General features: G+C 33.7%; 5 protein-coding genes and 2 pseudogenes across 10 annotated transcripts; 6 read left to right on the forward strand and 1 right to left on the reverse strand.

Moving 5' to 3' along the window:
* Positions 1-2667: 2667 nt before the first annotated feature.
* LOC106309318 lies at positions 2668-4248 on the reverse strand (annotated as a pseudogene).
* A 3983-nt stretch (positions 4249-8231) lies between these two features.
* LOC106312236 (ras-related protein RABA1b) lies at positions 8232-9920 on the forward strand. Its single transcript, XM_013749681.1, has 2 exons — positions 8232-8531; positions 9316-9920. Exons 1-2 carry the CDS (start codon positions 8311-8313, stop codon positions 9743-9745), a joined length of 651 nt encoding a protein of 216 aa, XP_013605135.1. The 5' UTR covers positions 8232-8310; the 3' UTR covers positions 9746-9920.
* Positions 9921-10038: 118 nt separating this feature from the next.
* LOC106312238 lies at positions 10039-10649 on the forward strand. Its single transcript, XM_013749683.1, has 2 exons — positions 10039-10211; positions 10291-10649. Exons 1-2 carry the CDS (start codon positions 10148-10150, stop codon positions 10431-10433), a joined length of 207 nt encoding a protein of 68 aa, XP_013605137.1. The 5' UTR covers positions 10039-10147; the 3' UTR covers positions 10434-10649.
* Positions 10650-10961: 312 nt separating this feature from the next.
* Positions 10962-12822, forward strand: LOC106312237 (ubiquitin-conjugating enzyme E2 36). The gene is made up of 8 exons (XM_013749682.1): positions 10962-11195; positions 11276-11303; positions 11400-11486; positions 11621-11679; positions 12007-12048; positions 12144-12217; positions 12333-12430; positions 12517-12822. Exons 1-8 carry the CDS (start codon positions 11160-11162, stop codon positions 12552-12554), a joined length of 462 nt encoding a protein of 153 aa, XP_013605136.1. The 5' UTR covers positions 10962-11159; the 3' UTR covers positions 12555-12822.
* A 727-nt stretch (positions 12823-13549) lies between these two features.
* Positions 13550-14650, forward strand: LOC106310001. The gene is made up of 2 exons (XM_013747192.1): positions 13550-13828; positions 14163-14650. The coding sequence occupies exons 1-2, from the start codon at positions 13590-13592 to the stop codon at positions 14371-14373; spliced, it is 450 nt and encodes a 149-aa protein (XP_013602646.1). The 5' UTR covers positions 13550-13589; the 3' UTR covers positions 14374-14650.
* A 639-nt stretch (positions 14651-15289) lies between these two features.
* LOC106307764 lies at positions 15290-16679 on the forward strand. 6 transcript variants are annotated; one of them, XR_001263393.1, is made up of 4 exons: positions 15290-15887; positions 15964-15993; positions 16157-16297; positions 16372-16679. XR_001263393.1 is itself a non-coding variant. In XM_013744814.1 (3 exons), the coding sequence occupies exons 1-2, from the start codon at positions 15485-15487 to the stop codon at positions 15975-15977; spliced, it is 417 nt and encodes a 138-aa protein (XP_013600268.1). In that variant the 5' UTR covers positions 15290-15484; the 3' UTR covers positions 15978-16017; positions 16157-16279. The 6 variants fall into 6 exon arrangements, 3 of the variants coding, with proteins under 3 accessions (XP_013600268.1, XP_013600267.1, XP_013600265.1); XR_001263392.1 differs by lacking the exon at positions 16372-16679 and having other exon boundaries at positions 15964-16065; positions 16157-16274; XM_013744814.1 differs by lacking the exon at positions 16372-16679 and having other exon boundaries at positions 15964-16017; positions 16157-16279.
* Positions 16680-19541: 2862 nt separating this feature from the next.
* LOC106309319 lies at positions 19542-19914 on the forward strand (annotated as a pseudogene).
* The last annotated feature ends 322 nt before the right edge of the window (positions 19915-20236 follow it).

Below are 20236 nucleotides of genomic sequence, written 5' to 3' on the forward strand. Positions count from 1 at the left end.
TTAGCTTTATTTCTAAAATTATCAATTATTCTAACACTAATACTTATAACCGAACAACCCAAAAATGGATTACTCTATTACTTTTTATTCGAGATATTTAAAATTTTCGTAATTTCCCGGGAAAAAAATATTCGGAATATTTAAATTTATCCGAGTTATTCGATATTGTATAAAACAAAATCCAAAATGTGATTTTATCTGAATTATTCAAAATTATCCAAAAATAGGAACTGAAAACCGAAATGAACTCAAATTTTATCAGGTTCCTAACATTATTATTCAAATCAAACCAAAAACCAAAATAATCAAACCGAATTTACATCCTAAAATATATACTAAATATAAATAATGATGTTAAAACAAAAACAATCTTTCGAAATATTTCATCCTAATTTTTCAAATATTATATAAAAATAAAAATATATATAATATAACAAAAAGTAAAATTAATTATTTATATATTGATATTTTATATTATATTTAACATTAAAAATTTATAGACAAATAATATTATATTTAATATTATATTTAACATTTCCAGTGTATTTAACACATATATATTTTTTTAAGTTGTCTTATTTAAAGTAATGAGTATTTAAATTAGCTTTACTTTAAAATTGTAAAAAGAGATTAGAATCATTAAAAAGTATAACAAAATATTAAATAAGATATAAATAACATATAAATATGAAATAAATAATATATATAACAAAGAAATATGTGATGTGGAGATTAATAATATATTTACTTAATAACCTAAATATGTAAGAAAAGATACTTTGGATAATAACTACAGAGTAACAAATTCTTTATTAATTTTGCATTTGTTTACCATCCCATACATATTCTAGATAGTACAAAAATAAATTGTAAGTTTTACTCATTTCTAATTCAATTTCTATGACGAAAAAATAATTCAATTTCTATTTATATTCTTATAACATAGAAGTTATATAGATATTAAATACAACATTATTTGAATAAACCCGGGCTACGCCCGGGCAAAGTATCTAGTTTATATAAGGTCAACTGAGGAAGCTATTCCTGAGTTTTTAATGAGATAATTTATTATTATTTTATTATCAATAATGGCATAATCCTATTCGAAATAAGGTAATTTAGCATTTATCATTGTTTTGTGTTATTTTAAGTTTTTAATGAGATGATTTATTATTATTTTAAAACATTCAAATTTACTTTGCTTTAATTTAGTAATTAATGACCAAACATTCAGAGAAGAAAATGGAAACTTTCTATTAGAAATAAGGTAATTTAGCATTTATCATTGTTTTGTGTTATTTTAAGTTTTTAATGAGATGATTTATTATTATAATAAAACATTCAAATTTACTTTGTTTTAATTTAGTAATTAATAACCAAACATTCCCAGAAGAAAATGGAAAATTTCGTAAGTTATAGGGATTCATGATTTTTTTTATAAAAAATCTCCTTATTAATGAACTAGAATGTTAATCAACCATATATTATTTAGTTTATCTATAGTAATTACTTAAAGTTAGATTTTAATAATCATGTAGATTTAAGAATACTCATATGAGATATTCAATTGACAATTGATCACACGGTCTCTGAGCTCTCCACTAACCGGAACTATTGAGTTTAAAATCTATATGTTTGATGTCAAATAACCCACATGGTGAATTTTTAGTGATTTAATTTAGAAATTATTATTATTATGTACATAACTTTTTAGAAAATATTATATGTGTTATTATGTACATATCATTTTTAACAAATATTATTGAGATATGTAAATACTATGTAATATTACTAAACTGACATTTGGAAATTAAAATTTTCAACACTACATAACATATAATTTTAAACATACCGTAAGTGATTAAAATGAAGCATATGTTAACTATTTTACTTTGGTTGTTTATAAAAACAAATAAAATACTACAAAATTCATATTTATATGTCTAAAAGTAATAAAAACGAAATACAAAAATAAATAATTTATTCAATTATAAAATATATAGCAAATAAATTTTACATTCAGTTTAAAAAAATAAAAAAATATTGTAGTCTACCAAAAACACATAACATATTAATTTATATTTAAAATTTTTAAAACTATTTATACCCGGACAATCACCTAGTAGTATATTAAATTATTTGTGAAGAATTATGGAATATATAAGAATTCCCCATCAAATAATAAACATATTTTAGAAAAGATTAATGTCTATCAAATCCATAATTCGATTATCTTTTTTAAGAGAATCCCAATCCTCCAAAACCTGCTGACTGTCGTCAAAAGGAAAACTTATATTCCCAAATAAAAAGTCGAAAATTTATCTCATAAAATAACAAAGAGAAGCTGACGAAAAATAACAAAGAAAAAGAAAAGCTTATCTACAAACATTCTAGACAAACAAAATAAGAAGAAATTCTTAGTCGAACCTAGGAATGGTCGGTCAATTTTTCCGGCCTTGGAGATTAATTTATCAAGACTCCTAATTAGGCAGATTCCATAACGATTTAGCATTACACAAACAAAAGTGGTCCCAAAAAGCTAAAAATGTTTCCTCAAGAATACTAGTTAGACAAAAAAAAAGCTAATGGCTGGAAACAAACCATGATTTCCCAATAGATCCTTAGATATAAGACTGGATTTATCAAAGACTAGACAACCTCGGTTAACTAAGCCATGACAATTTGACACCTCGTAGAGCTTCTTGGGAACAATTTTATTTCGTTGATGATGTTGCAGAAAGTCGCACTCAATGTCAGTTTCTTGAGACATGCACAATTCGCTATGAAGTATTTTGCCAACTTCATCTTACTTGATGTTTTCGGGAGTTCCTTTTGTGCGTTTGCAAAGTACCGTGTCTTTAGGTGAACAAACTCAGTACCGTGTCTTTAGGTGAAAAAAACAACTCAAGAGATAAATGGAAACACTGTGGCACTAATGGAAGATCAACCTGCTCCGTCTTTGGAAGACATTCAAATTCATGATAAGAATATAACCGAGAGAGGTTTGAGTTTTCTTTATCACAGATCTCAGTGTGATTTGAATGAGAGCATGATGAAATGAGACGAACAAGGACGACACAGTGTAGATTTGGACAGCTCTCAAGGAAGGTTGGCAACATTTCACACAAAGTGTCTTGGAAGTAAGCATGCAAGCAAGCCAAGTTAGTAAACTGAGGTAGCTGTTCCATCTTGCAGTAAACACAAATAACCTGAGCAGCGAGAAATAAAGTAATTCACTTAGAAATGTGACAAAAGAAACTATACAAGCTTAATGCTATTGAATCAACCATGTGTCATTACACCTCAACAGTCTTTGCAGAGATTGTCATGTCGCTGACTATAGATGCTGACTGTAGATACCCCGGTGAAAAATTTACCAAGCATTGTTATCTTGAACGAATCATCTGGTTCCAGTGATTCATCATATTCACATTTAGGTTAACATCACTAACCTTGGGACCAATATTGTGTATTATGAAGTTGTCAGATCGGTGATCAATGAGAGTCATGCACTTAAGTTTTGGAGCATCGATGGCCAAAGCATAATCTATACCATCATTGATACAACCTTCGCAAGGGCCGGCCTCTATTTTGAACTTTTTCAATGACTTGGAAAGCACACACACAGCTATTAGACATTCATTGGGCTCACGGACTATGTTTTAACTCTTTAAGAACATGACAATTTGATATTAAAGTTTACACAGTTGGATCACCATCGAACTTGACCATCTCAAGATGCATAATTTTGACACAAGGCAGCGGAACAGATTCAGGATGATCCAATAACATGCGGTACAGAGTTAAGTCCACCAATATCTCACATGAATACAAAGATAGAGGCATATCAACTAAGTAGTCCTGACAGTCCTCATTCGCTTTGTTAGAAATATTAAGAGGACAAACTTTACGTCTAACCACATCATCTATCAAGACTTTAAACACGGTACATCCAGCTCGTATACCTCATGGATAAACTTGAATCTATTCGAATGCAGCTCATTTTCACTTCCTATAAACATATCTACGAAACTCACAAAGTTATCCTCTGCCTCTAGGAAATCGTGGGAATCTAAATCCACTGCAGGGACTTGTAACCAAAGGTTTATCCATCATTGCGTTAAAAGGATTGTGCAAACCGATTCCTTCAGAGAGATCAGAGAGTATCTGACCCAACAATGAATCAGGTAAGTCGCTTATCAAATCGGAGCTCCTTCGATTCTTTTTGACAGAGGTTTCTTCATCCATGTCTACAATCCTGAAATTTAAAAGAATAAGCATGAAGAATACAATTTCAATTGAAGACATAAATAATAGACTTTGAAGTATTTTAAATGATTTGATGATGATTTTAATGCATTTTTCTAATTCTTTCATTTTAGATTTTAAAAGAAAAAAAAATATTTGATAGACACTAAGCTTTATCAACTTTTTGAATTTTATATAAAAATGCACAAAGAAAGAACATTTTTACTGATAAAACTAATAAAACCATAATAATTTCAATGCCATATAGACATATAATCATTTTAAGAAGTGGAATAAAATTCTACTAACAAAAAATAATAAAAAGAAAATTATTTTTATATAATACAACTATATCAGAATATAAAAAGTTTGTTTCTCTATTATAATATGAATTACAACAAATGATATACTTTGTCATTTTGTCAAAACGATAATATAAATTGATGACGAGTATTACCTTTCCAAATCTATCCTACCAATAAGTTTGATGTACATATCTAATAAAGAAATGCTGTAAAATTATTTTTAAATCCTAACTTAAACCTTACGAATTGTTTTTTTTATACTTTATAATTATTTTTTCCATTAAATTCTTTTCAAATACAATTACCATGAAATACACCAAAATTGAATAACACAAATATTTAATAGAATTCGAAATTAGTGAACTGAATAACACTAGAACATAAAGTATTTTAGAAGAATGATTTCAAATACATAATCATATATTCCATATGGAAGCGGAGCTACAAGTTTGGTTTGTAAAATCTATAGGAGTTTGTTTAAGTTGCTGACAAAAAAAAAACCTATAACACAAAAATTTTAAAGAATTTATGAAATACATAATTAAATAACATAATAATTTAATTTAAACTTCAAAATTCTCTCAAATTAAGTTAACTTATAAATTGAATATCTCATCTAAGACCATTTACAACCTTTCTATTATAGAAGGGAATTTGCTCCATTGTATGTCTATATAATAGAGTTTTTCTATTTATAGGAGAAAATATAGAAAATACTATTTTCATCCTCAAATGTAGCGGCAAAATAGTACTTTGTTTTTTTACATTTTCCACTAGAGAACTCTATTATAGAGTCATACATTGGAGCAAAACCAACTATACAATAGAGATTTCTATTTTAGAATAAAACTAGTGTTACTCATGTGCTACACACAGGTCAAAGTTATTGTGTTTTAAATTATTTTATCATAACGTTTAATCAACAAAAATTAGTATTTTAATCAAATATTGTAACATGAGGGTTGTTGCATTGAAACAAAGCGGTTAGAAACTGTAAAACAAAATTTTTGTGTTGTTTTTAAAATAAATGATGGTTATTTATCTATCTTATTCTACTCATTTGAAGATCGTCTCGGTTAACTTATGCCAAGAATAACGGGTGAAATTCTAATATCGGAGAGGTACTGGGTGTATAGATGGAAACCATGAAGCCATTAAGGTACAATTATTTTTCTGAATTAATCAAGTTTTGTTACAGAAGCATGTTATAAACATAGTATATGATCTTTTGTTTTACAGAGGAAGTAGTATGAAATCTACAGCATGTATCCATTAATTAAAACCTCTATTAACAATACATTTTATCCTCTAACAATTCAACTTATGTTTTGCTTCATTGATATCCCGAGTCACACATGTTTTGTGTTAAATGTAGTGGTAATTGTCCATAAGTTTTTGACTTTATAATGTGGTGTTATACACCATTCCTGATGATGCTTTATATTTTTTTGTAAAGAATATATTATTATGTGCAGCAATTTATATGGTTGGAATCAGATATTTGTATTTTTCATGTTTTCAAATACTCTAGTTTTCTCTACTTAAATGGAAATATAAAAAGTTAACATTTATATCAACACAGAAAAACATAGTTCAAAGAAAAAGTATAATAAGCATTTTGAAAGATAGGAAACAAAATATCACTAACCTAGTATATTTTCGTAGTTGATTAAACCTTGTCCACTCTAAAAAAATATGAAGTTTGATTTGCCTTTTTTCTAAAACATTGTGAAAATTATCATCCTCATGTGTAGTTTCCTATATTCATATTAAAAACTGAATGGATTCGAAAAGTTTTTATTGTTACCTTAATTTTGGATATAAATTGCTGCAACTTTTTCTCTGGTGCTTACTGAAAATGAATTGATGGTTTGTTTCTTCAGATTTTCTTCGTTGTTAGCAACTTCCCCTTCTGTCATATTTGATGTTGCTTCAAGTTTGTTGATGATTCATGAAATATATTTACTGGCAAACATAGCAGAAATCCCTTGTCATCTTCTTTCAAATATGTGTTCTCCATCTATAAGAAATAGGTAACATAATTTTTAAAATATAATTGACAAAAACAGACATGAAACTTAACTTAGGAGACTTGGAGTTGCAAGAACACGTGGGATTGATTGCTCATATTTTTCCATCGCTATATAATAACAAAGAAGCACTTACTGTATCCTTTTTGATAACGTGAACTGGCTCCTGCTTTTGATAAATCAATTACAAATTACGCAATCTTTGGTGATAGATAAAGCGTAAAGAAGAAAACAGTGAGTTTTTAAATTTTATAGAGAAGAAAATAGTTGAAGAACGAAGAAGTTAACTAAAACGTGAGATGAAAATTTTGAGAAAAATCAGGAATTTAGGTAGTTAAAGATTTGGATTGCACAAAAATACAAGATGAAGAAAATACAATTTTAATTGTTTTTTTTTAAGCTTTGCCATGTGTCAAAATTTTAGTGGCCATGTGAGTTGTGCGTTAATATATAAGTTTCTTTCGCTAATGCTCAACCAGACGTGGGGATGTGTTTTGTCACTCTTGTTATAGATCTGGAAGCTGATGTTTCCTGCTGGCTTGCAACTTAGATAAGTAAGAAGAGGGGTGTAAGGTGGCGCGTGAAGCAGTCTTGCCGTGTGGGTGACTCAGCGTCACTTCTTACTCGTGTGAACTTTAGAGACTCTCCTTCGAAGGCGCCCTAGAGATAATAAGGCGGACGCGTGTTCGTCGGATGAAATTATGCGTGTGCTGTTACTTTTTGACTTCTGAAGGATCGTCTATGGTTTGGATGGAGAAGGAAAGGGTGGTGCTTCACCCACACCAGATGAAGCCTCAGCATTAGAGTAAAGACGTTCTATAGAAGAAGCTGCTCTTACGGTTCTTGTAAGTGGAGTGTGGTGAGTTTTAGTTTTCCAAGTGGTCCTCAGGAGAAGTTCAAAGACCTGGTGGCAAACACGCTTAGGACTTGGCATTCGAAGTACCGAGTGTGGCCCTTCTCCGATTTACAGATTTCCTGGCTTTGTTGTGAATGATGTCACTGCCTCGACCCGTCTTTCCAGATACAAAACCTCTGTCCCAAGCTCTCGTTTGATTCTAAGTAAAAAAAACGCGTCTCTTTCGGGTGTCGAAGCAAATGGCCAAGCCTAACAGTCCAATCATTTGTCCCATTTGCTATGCTCTAATTTGGATTTATCATTATAGGATTGTCGATTAGCTAAGGATATGTTTTCTTATCTGTTGTAGTGGTAGAATTAGAAGATGGTCTAAAAGACAATTTATTCCGGGATGAATTTGTTCTCACAGTGATGTAATATACAATGATGCTTTGATTAGATAGCGTAAGGACCATGACAAGTGTTCCTAGGTATTACTAGATTTGGGTTTTGTATGTTAACATCTATAAACAGTGATAATTTTGTATCCACATTTGGTAAATAAAAAATTGATGATTAAGTTAAAAAAGAAATTGATTTTCTCGGTGGAGAAGAAGAAGAAGAAGAAGAAGAAAAACTACAGTGATCAGATACACGTCGCTCACGTGACACTACACGTGGAGGATAAAACTGACAGTCACCGACGCGAGCGAGAGATCAACGGACGAGATCTCAGCTTATGATCACAACACTATCACCGCCAGTCACGTTAACTGTTACACCATCCATCTTCTCGAGTTATTTCAAATCTCAGTTTGTTTACACTGCGTCTCTTTCTCACTCTCTCAATCAATCAAGCAAGCAAGGAAGCAAATACGGGAGACGGGGGGAGATGGCAGGGTACAAAGTGGAAGACGACTACGATTACCTCTTCAAAGTTGTTCTTATAGGCGATTCCGGAGTAGGCAAATCCAATCTCCTCTCCAGATTCACCAAAAACGAGTTCAACCTCGAGTCTAAATCCACCATCGGAGTCGAGTTCGCCACTCGGACCTTGAAGGTTGATGATAAGGTCATCAAAGCTCAGATTTGGGACACTGCTGGTCAAGAGAGGTTCGCTTTTCTTTCGTCAAGCTAGATCTTGCTCGAGTAGTGTATTCCGCTTTGAGTTTCGATTTGCGTCATAGCTCCTTTGCATAGATCTATCTTTTTGGTAACTTGGATTGTGGAAGCTTGCTTTTGATCGCTGAGTATATGACAAAATTTGAGCTCATGAGACTACATTGGAATTGAATCTGTAGGTCTCTTTAGATGGTGATTATTCAATGTATCATTCATTCACTTGCTTCTATGCTTGAGCCTTAGGACTAGTGAATGTGTTCACCTATTCTGATTCTAGAGAGTCTGTCCGTTGACTCTTTGTACTCAATGGTTGACTGCATTTGACCACCATTGAAGGATACATTATGGATTTAGCTAATAATGTAACTGTAGATAAAATAATAGACTCTCTTCTGAGAATAAGTCTTGTTTTTGACTCATACAACAGTGATTTGCTTGAGGTGGATGATTCTTAATTGAATGGATGAACAAGAGCATGTGAACTTTTCTGGTTAATGAACTTGCTCTCTTTACTAGTAGAGTTGCATCCATTTAAACGATTGTTTTCACTGCCTTGAGCCTTCTTTGACCTAGCAATTTAGTTTATATCCCTATTTTGGCAAAAAAAAAAAAAAAATGGAAACGGGATCAGTATGCACGTCCTTGTGTCCTTGATCTAGATTTGGGATTGGCCCGAGATTAGGATGATGAAAGTTAAAACCTTTATTATCACATTTGCTCACTTTATCACTGATTCTCGGCACCATCTTAAGACTTGGTTTGGTTCTGGTGACAGGTACCGTGCCATCACTAGTGCATACTACCGTGGAGCAGTTGGCGCACTCCTAGTATACGATACCACCCGCCGTGCAACATTTGAAAACGTAGACCGGTGGTTGAAAGAGCTCAAGAACCACACAGACCCAAACATTGTGGTGATGCTGGTTGGTAACAAATCTGACCTGCGCCATCTACTAGCTGTTCCGACAGAAGATGGTAAATCCTATGCTGAGCAGGAATCGCTGTGCTTCATGGAAACATCTGCCCTTGAAGCCACCAACGTGGAGGACGCGTTCGCAGAGGTTTTGACGCAGATTTACCGCATCACTAGCAAGAAGCAAGTCGAAGCTGGTGAAGATGCGAACGGGTCTGTCCCGAAAGGGGAGAAAATCGAAGTTAAGAACGATGTCTCTGCTCTGAAGAAACTCGGTTGCTGCTCAAATTGAAGGCTTTTTGGTTTATATATGTTGAGAGAGAGAGAGAGAGAGAGAGAGAGAGAGAGAGAGTTGTAATACCCGAAGGTCCATTGTTTGGTTATGTTATTGTTTTGTAATAAATATAGACATCTATATGAGTTTTACACTATACATAATTACATATGATAACAATGTTTTAACTTTATTCCAAAGTATTGTTGGTCAACCAATTTGTAACTTGAAAAATCAGCAGCAAAAGAACCAGAGCCGGGTTAAACCGGGTCGGGTTGCGTTATGTTTTGGTCGTCGGGTTAGGTCTCATTTCGTTTCCTACAGAACATAGAAGCGACAACGTTTGAAAAACAAACTCCTGAGAGAGAAGAGAGAAGAGAGAAGAGAGAAGAGAGAAGGAGATAGCGATTAGAAGGAAGAATGATAGAGGAAGGTCCACCGGCTCCGAAGGTTCTCCGTATGGTCTACTTCGTCGGCGCCGGATGTAAGTTAGATCGAAACTCTTATAGGCTTGTATTTTGATCGACTAGATCGATGATTTTGACTATGTTCGATTTTGGCAGTTTTATGTACTTTCGCGATCAACAAATGGCGTGAGATGGAGAAAAAATCAAATCTGAAAGAGCAGGAGAAGAATCAGCAAGCAAATGGAGGAGGTTTATTGCATCAAATTCCTGCAGATTCGGTTCAGAAAGCAATGAAATGATGATTTTTTTTTTCTCTTTTGTCTATTGCTATGTTCCAGATGCAAAAGATAACGCAACTCCAGTTGTATCTTTGACCTCAAAGTTTGCATTTTCTTTTATATTTTCCCTGAATTTTTGTTTTCCTCTGATGAACCTCTCTGCCTTTCCTTTAATCATCTACAACTGTGATATCCGGACGCTAAGTGAGAATCAAGTTTCGATATTGATTTTGTATACGACTTATCTACCTGTTTAGTGTTGGGATTTTTAGTTTCCGAACTTCAAAATAAAGTTTCGTCGCTTTCAGTATCGAACAAAATAGCTTTACTAATATTTGATGTTTACCAGTGGAAGTCTTAACATCTTTTAGTAACCCTCTAGACCGATAAAACTCAGTTCAGTGTCCAGTTTGGAGCTGAACGTAACAACTAATAACTGCTCAGTCCCCGTTCACGGTTCATAGTGGTTGGTTTGTAGTGAATCTCCACAAGGCAAAAAGAAGATCATGTTATTGATGTTGACACACTAATGCTGCCAATAATGTCCAACTTTCTTAATCCTTCTTTATATTTTGCGTTAGACCAACGCGTCGTTAAAAGGAAAAATAAAGAAAATTAAAAGGAAAAAGAATAAAAAACAATCAAGAGGGGTCACAAGACGAGACACGACGTAGCATCCGTTGCTAGCTAGCTTCGTTCTCTCTAAAATAAACCCTAAATTATCCGCGAGATCGATCGAATCCGATAATGGCGAATAGTAATCTACCGCGAAGAATCATCAAGGTGCGTTTCCCGATCTCTTAAAGTTGCCAGCTCATCGGAACTTATGATCTGACTTTTTCTTGTCTTCTCGGATCTGGTAGGAAACTCAACGGCTGCTTAGTGAACCGGGTAAGCTCTCATCGCTTCGTTATATCCCTGTTGATTTTGATATAGCTGCTATTATGAAATTGAATTTAGGAATATTGGTTGTGTGTGTTGGTGCAGCTCCGGGGATAAGTGCGTCTCCGTCAGAGGAGAATATGCGATATTTCAATGTTATGATTCTTGGTCCTACCCAGTCTCCTTATGAAGGTACTCAAGATTAAGTCTGCTGTGATGATATCTGCTGTGTTCATTTACCAGAACTAATTCTTGTGTATTAACGTTCATTAAAATGTTTATTAATTGGTATTTTTTTTTAAAAAAAAATTATCCTCAATTTGTAGGAGGAGTTTTCAAGTTGGAGCTCTTTTTGCCTGAAGAGTATCCTATGGCAGCTCCCAAAGTAAGTTGCTTCAACTTTTGTGAGTTTTACTCATTTTCATTTCATGTTTCTGATGTTTTGGCTGCATTCATTACATTCCATTGTAACTTTGAGTAGAATTAGTGTAACCCAACAATATTGTATGAACGCATTGTAAATGACTATCAAGTTGATTGTCTTTTACACATTATAATTTTTTTTTTGTTTTATACCGAATGCGGTTTATGAGATTGGTTACTGTGGTTCGTCATGACTACTTCAAATGCTTTTTCACTTGTAAGATTAGACAGCGTATCCAAATTTCAATATTGATATAGAGTTTGGCGGTCTTATCATTATGTAACACAGGTTAGGTTTCTCACCAAGATTTACCATCCTAACATTGACAAGGTTTGTTGCAAAATTTATACTATTTTATTTTCTCTTACTATCTTTATATATCCTTATGAAACATGTTTTGTATGCTTTCATTTATGTATATATAGCTTGGAAGAATTTGCCTTGACATATTGAAAGACAAGTGGAGTCCTGCGCTACAAATAAGAACTGTGCTCTTGAGGTATAGTTGATATTCCATAGATTTACTCTCTCTAGTCTCTAATGCATAATAATAACAGTTGTTAATATCAATTATTGAAACTTTATGGTTCTCCAATGGTGGTTTAAAAATCAAGTATTCAAGCTCTTCTAAGTGCACCAAACCCAGATGATCCACTCTCTGAGAACATAGCTAAGCATTGGAAGAGTAATGAAGCTGAAGCTGTGGAGACAGGTGATAAACATGATCTTAAAACTGTCAACAAATCTTTGTTCCTCTATAATCTGGTGAATCTCATATCGTTGTGAACATATATGCAGCTAAGGAGTGGACTCGTCTGTATGCAAGTGGCGCTTGATGGGGGGAGTGCAACAGGAGAAAGATCATTGTCATTTAAATAAGATTATATATGGTGAAACACTCTATCTCAAGGTTTTATCCAAATCCTTCTTTTCTAAAACATGGAAAAAAAAAGATTTGTACTCTCTGGATATGTATAACTACTAGGGAGGATTTAAGACTAGTTTACCCATATTTGCAAACTAACTTTCTTCAAATGTGCTTGCGCTTGCTGTGTTTAGAAATATTCTCTAATTATTAAAGCACTGCTAGATGATAAAGTTTGACAGGTTGTGAATGAAGGCCAGTTTGGTGAATGGTTAAAGTAGAGAGAAATGTTACTATTACAGATGTATGAGCAGGCTACCAAAATGAAGCAGATTATTTTGGTCAAACGTAGAAAAAGGTGTAAAAAATCGTCATGATGTGGGATGAGATTTCAATTTGTTTGTTTCTTTTAAATGGCTTTATATAAACTGGCCTCGTTAGTTGATGGACGCCTCAAGTAGTAACTGAGGCTATTGGCAAGAACCTACAATCAAAATGAGATTTTGCTCAATAAGCGGCAAAAATAAGATCTGAAAGAAAATACTCACCAGCTCAACTAACACTTGCTAAGATGGTAAACAAAGGTTAAATACGAGTCTCGCGACTTTGGAAATTGAAAAGATAAAATATGGTTCTATCATACGGATTAGAATGGTTACGATGGTCGTAACTCGTAAGTACCGAACCAATTCTACAGTAAGTGGCAAGTCATACATGTCAATAATACGGTCGGGTATAAACCGGATTTGGGTATAAAACGTAATAGTAAAGTCTTACATGAGCCCACCTCCTTTACGTTCGACCTTTCACGTCGTTTTGTGGTTCACGCGTCAGACACGTGTGGTGTCCCCACCACGTCTCACTTGCCGACTTGCCTTGGCAAACAGTAACCTTTGTAACACATTTTGTCAACCACAAGTTTTGTTCCTTAAGTTCAACTCACCTGCATTATTTAAACACACAGAGAGAAAGAAACATAGAGAACCTTAACAACGAAAATAAACACATGGCCGGAAAATTAATGACATTACAGGTTTCTCATCTGCTATGCATATCTTTAGTCATCTTCTTTGTATTCTCTGTGAATGTTGTCAGTGAGGAGGATTACCAGAGAGTGGTGCCTCCGGAAGATAAAACGACTACGGTTTGGTTCTCTACGATCAAACAATCTGGTAATGATTACTGGGCGAAACTCAAAGAGAGTTTAGGTCGTGGTCACGCCCGCTTTTTTCCTCCGAACATAGAGTAAGTAGATACTCGGTTCAAATAGTCAGTCTTAGAGATCATATAATATTATACTCCATTTGTTTCCTATTTTTCTACCGTCTACTTTTCTTCAAAAGTGTCACTAAAACATAATTTAAATTTTATTTATTTAATTATTAATAAAATAATAAAAATATATAACTTTGATTATATGCATAAAGTTAAAGTATATTGTGAAACAATGAAAATTCTCTAAAACATCATTAAAAAAATAATAAAACGGAGGAAGTGAATCGTAACTGAGAAATACGTGGTTTCTAGTCCAAGTAGCTTCTTTTTTTCAAGGCGGGTTATTTTCTTTGCATTTGTGTAGTTTTAGAGGAAAGGATGATGCATCAATGGGAGCAGGAGGAAAGATGAAAGAGGCGGTCACAAGGAGCTTCGAGCACAGTAAAGATACGGTGGAGGAAGCTGCCAGGTCAGCAGCGGAGGTGGCGTGTGATGCGACGGAAGCAGTTAAAGAAAAGGTGAAGAGGAGCTTTTCCGGCAGCGAGACGACTCAGCAGCAGTCGGATGAGCTCTAAATACGTCGTCTTTCTAGCTCATGTGTTGGTTGTTCAGTTTCGGAAGAGAATCGCAACATCTCATACTTGTTTGATTTCTACGTCGACTCGCGTGTTTTTTCTCTCGAAATACTGGAATATGTACACGTCACATGAGGGATTTCAGATCTCATATTCAAATAAGTTCTGTCCTAAACCATTGACTCACAAATATCTTCTTTTTTCTTTTGTCAACAAGAGCAAAATATCTATTAAGACCCAAAATATCCATCTATAAAAAAGTGTGAATATCATTATACAAATGAGAATTACAGTGGCCATTGATCGATGTTATTTTTCAATTATCTTGATCTTGTTGAGATGCGAAACAGCTATACAAATTAGCCTCGGGACGGATCGGGTATCCGGACAACTTTAAGGTATCCGGATCTTTATCCGGTTGATCCATAATTTTACTATCCTTATCCGGATCCGGGGTTCTCGGATATCCACTGGCGGATATCTTTCTAAAAATTGTAATATCCGGCGGATATCCGGATCCAGATTTGGATCCTTAAAATAAATAAATAAATAATATTTATATTTATATTAAAAATAATTTAAAAATAAAAAAATATATAATGTTTTTAATTATTTTGATGTATAATATTAAAAAATTTAAATAAAATTTACGTATACTATTATAAAAATGAAAATATATTAAAAAGTTAATTTTTATATATAGATATTACTATTTCTAAAATAGTTATTAATAAAACTTACTGATCCGGATATCCGGACTAAAAATCAAGATATCCGGATCCGGATCCGGCTTTGACGGATCCAACATTTTACTATCCGGATCCGGATTCGGCCCCTCCGGATATCCGGATTTTCGGATCGAATCTCAGATCGAATCCGGATCTCGGATAAAACTCTGAAGCCTAATACAAATTATATAAACAAAATAAACTTAATATAATTATCCTTTTATAATTCCTAAAAAAAAGGATTACGATAAAAGGGGAAAATGCTCTTCTTATCCTTTTATCCACAAAACCAAACCAAAACTCGTGTCTTTATCTTTTAATTACAGCTTTGTTCCCGAAAGTCAGAAACCGTTCGTCTCCCCCCCCTCTCTATCTCTCTCTAGATGGCTCGTTCCCTCTCCCTTCCACTTTCTCTCTCTAAAAACCGACTCACAGCAGCTGCAGCCTCCTTCCTCCCTTCATCGCACCTCTTATCCATCCGATCTCAATCCTCCGACCGTCGCGGCGATCTGTACGAATTCGACATCGCCGCGTCGCAATCGCCCTCGGATCCGTTAATTCAGAAGCTAGAGGACGCCGTTCACCGGATAGTCGTCCGAAGATCGGCACCCGATTGGCTCCCGTTTGTTCCCGGTGCGTCGTACTGGGTCCCTCCTCCTGGATCTGGATCTCAGACTCACGGGATCGCTCAGCTCGTCGCGAAGCTGGCTAATCCGTTAACGGACGAAGAATCTCTCTCCACCAATTCGTCTCGCGGATGGCCTTCCTCTGATTATTTCCTTAAAGGTTCGTACTTTGGGTTTTGATCGTGTTAGTGCTACATGTTAATGTTATGTTAATTAACATTTATTTAATCTTATAGGTAAAAAGGCCTAGCTTTGTGGTGTAACAGGTTCATACTTTGGGTTTTGATCGTGTTAGTGCTACATGTTAAATGTTATTAACATTTATTGAAATCTTATATGTAAAAATCGCAACTTTATGGTGTAATTGGTTCATTTGTAATTGTGTGGTTATTCTCATTAACGTATTGTTTTTTTGGTCGGTTGGTTTAGGTGTGCAGCCTCTATTGATGGAGACTAAGACCGAGGCGACTTCAAATACAGAGTCTCACTCCGAGGATGAGGAAGGGTAAAGAGAATGCTACTTTGAAGAATCAACCGGCGCGTTTGGGTGGGTTGTTACTTAAACTAAAGGTCTGACCTTTTTTATTGAATGATCATGTATAAAGAGTCAGACGTCTGATGACTTTTTGGTTGGGTTTCATTAGATAGAAGAAATAATGAAGCTAGATCTATTGGATCTGTAGATTGTTATGAATATGAGCCGGGGTGATTCTGATGACGACTGAACCAAGTCAAGTGCAAAGACTCGCCATATAGACTGCTTTACTAATCCTGAAATGTAAAAAAAAAAGAATAATAGTAGTTAGTTGTAGCCATTTTACCTCTGTTTAGTGTAATCTTTTCCTTTTTTAAAAAGCTGTTGTATATATTTCTGTTTCATTGCTCTTTCAGTTATGTAACCAGTTTATGATAAACTCGAATGAATAAAAGGGGAAAAAAAATTGAGCTTTCACTTTTAAATACAATGCCAGCTAGGGAGTTTCGGTAGGGTGGATGCTGTTTTTCTTAGGTTCGTTATGACTCTTAAGGTTAGGAGATTCGTTTTAGTGATCCTTTTGCATTGGATCATTTTTTTTTTTTGATGAAATTTTAAATTTATTGATCATCAATGAAAAGAATAGTTATGTACAAAGGACTAAAGGCAGTGAACAAGAACTCTATGATCTATGTATGTGTTCTGTACCACTCTTGCATAAGTTTCTTCATGCGTTATTTCTCCTAATATCTGGTAGCTAAAAGCCGATTATGTATATTTTTATCAATAATTTTCGTCAATTGGTGGTGTTATCTAGGTTTCTTGAGATGCCTTCTATCATTCTTTTCTCTCCATATCATATATATTGTAGCTTGAAACACTAACCTCAATAGAATGTAGTCAAGATAGCTGAAACTATGTGTTGTAAAGTGTTCAAGCGTGCTTACCCAATCATGATCAGGAGGTCTTCCCAGTAGCGTGCCCACAACTTCAGTCCAGAGAGTGTAGGTATATAGACAAGCAAAAAACAGATGGTCCCTTGTCTCGTTTGGCTCTCCACAAAACAGACATCCTTGCACCTGTCCCCAAGTTCTCATACGGTCACCTGTTGACAATCTATTGTTTACTGCCAGCCATGTGATTAAAGCAAACCGGGGGACTCCAAGATAAACTTGTTTTGTAAAACAAGGTGAAGATACACACGCAGGCTTTTAAATTGTTTGGTTTATATTACAGTTTATCTGGTGTTTATTTTTTATTTTTAGATATTTCATTTCTATAAATACATAAAAGAACTGTACATATACGTTATACAGTTTCCTCGAAACTCAGCCAGCAGAAACATACAACTCACGGCAAGAATCAGAAACATCAAAGTCCCCACACCATTTCTCAAAAACCAATCTAAACTCAGAACAGTCTCTACCATATCTTGACGAGAGATCACTTTAAACTTAGTATTAAGATCCAACTCAATAGTGGCGGAGCCAAAAAATTATTTTATTGGAATCAGTTATTATATATTTTATATAAATTATATTAAATAATAAAATATATATAATAATTAGGATAATTATATACTATATACTAAAGCTTTAAACCTGTAGACAATCAAAAGCTAAAAACCAAATTAAAACTGCATATTTAAATGCATATTTTATATAAATTTGATAAAAATTAAATTTTTTGATAATACATTTTATTTTAAAAAAAATAAAAAATTACAGGTCAATAGTATGTGTTTATTGAATTATAAAATAGTTAAAGTATTTACTAAATGAACAATCGTATGATATATGAGTTTTAAAGCTGGTTTATGTGGTAAGATATTAAATGTAATACAGTTTTACAAACAGTAATATATATCCACAACACAAATACATAGTTTTCCACTTTTTGTTCTATAATGACTTTTTAGTCGAGCATTAACTAGATAAAGTAAAAGAAAAAATATTAAACAAAATAAAAAGTAAATAAAAATGTGCAAGAGAGCGTGAGTAAAAATTGGGTGGGTTCATAAATGAAAATTTACTGGGTGCATTCATTATTTTGTAAGGTATATATAAAAGGATTTTATGATTTTAGGGGTCTCAGCTGACCCACTCTTGTGTGAGTGGATCCGCCCCTGCAACTCAAACTCCCTCCTCAACGCAGTCCCACACAATCTTCTTCAACCTATCCTTATCTCTCTCCTCGCACAAACCAGAGATAATAGTCCTATAAGTCCTTTCATTTTGTACAAGAGAGAACAAGCTTCATCCATCCTTCTCCCACGCACAAGCCCCTTAACTGCTACTGTATACGACACAACATCTAACGGATGTTTCTCCACGACGGATCTGTTAAACAAACGAATCGCTGCACTAATACTCACCGATCTCCACAAGACTATCAATCAACACAGTATGAAAACGAGCATCGAGGCGTACGTTCTTCATCTTTATGATTTTGTCATACATGTTTAGTGCATCGCGAGGTGCCTTTCCTCGACAATTAAAGAGCGGCGAGAAAGGCGGTTTATGTATAACAATCCAAAGCTAAATATTTGTTAGACATGTCGCGAACACGGCTGTGGCGTTACAAACCTTGCAGAGATAGTTTATGAGCGAGTTTCCTATCCATCTCCAAACTAGTACCTATGGTGATACCGAGATCCAAGTCTCTACACAAACATAGACAAGAGAGTATTGAAGCAAAAGTTATGGATATCCGGAAGACCAGATGGTTACGGATCAGATCGGATTGAATCGAATCGGAAAATTGATTATTCGAACAAGACGGATCGGATCACAAACTCTTCCAAAATTCCAGATATACGCTCTGTGCCATCCACAATCAAAAGTGATAGGGTGGTACCAATAAAACTTAAGTCAAAGATTTAGTTTGACTTTTGAGTTTAGTTTCTAAAAGTATGTTTGACCACATAAACCTTACCATAAAACTCTGGATTATGGTTGACCACTACAATCAAATATATACTTATGTTTTGCCAAGAAATCTTCTGTTTAGGTAGCTACTTTGTAAGCATTATCCTTTATGTACAATGATACGATCATTCTTAGTAACACAAACTGTACTTACGTGGATTGATTGTAATGTTCAACTATGCTTATAGAAACTAAACTTCCATGTTTGACTAGTTCATTTTGTATTCAATATTTAGCCGAATCCACAAATACATGCATTACTATTTTTGTTTATAAAAAAAGTTAAAAAGAAAGAATGTTTTCCATTCAAAGGCTATAAATACTCAAACATGTTTGACATCTTTATCATTACAAAAAATAATCTTAGATCCACAACATGAATCATTTGATAGCTTTTGTGTTTATTAGTGCTATGTTCTTTGGGTTGAACGAAGCTTGCAAGAAAAAACATTGTAATGGTTGAAAATCAACTAGTTTCTTCTCGTAGTAATTTGTTTATCGATTGTTATAACAAGGGGAAATTTATATCTAATCTGTTAAGTTTCGATGCAAGTCCGTTTATCATTTCTTTCGCCGACTATAGATGGCCAAAAGAAACACGATGGTCTTGCACTATTAGTCATGGAGAGAGAAATAAGTTTTATTATGATCTTCAAGTATATCATGCAAATTATCAGCGATGTGGTCAGTTACGTTCATGGATTGCCAAAGATGATGGAATTTGGTTTACAAGAAGATATGAGGATCCAGCAGGGTTTGTTTTACCTTGGAGAATAATTGCATAGCTTTCTGTTTCCATTTGATCAAAAAAAAAAAAAAAAAACTTTCTGCTTTCCTTTGTTCTTACAAGTGTTATTGGTTTTATTATTTTAAAATCTATATTTAAATCTAGTGCTATTAGTTATGTAATTTTAAAATAGATTTTGAAATCAAGTGTTATTCAGTAATAAAGATTTGTTTAAGGATTTGATTTGAAATTATATTTCAATAGATTTGTAAGTGCTTTTAAGATTAAAGTACAAAGAAACAAATACAAAGATGAACCTTGTTATTTTGGTTGGATTTGTATTATTGGGTTTTCTCAAATTCTACAAACAACACATTATA

Source organism: Brassica oleracea, chromosome C8 (genome assembly GCF_000695525.1).
Source record: "Brassica oleracea var. oleracea cultivar TO1000 chromosome C8, BOL, whole genome shotgun sequence".
In the NCBI taxonomy this organism is placed as follows: Eukaryota; Viridiplantae; Streptophyta; class Magnoliopsida; order Brassicales; family Brassicaceae; genus Brassica; species Brassica oleracea.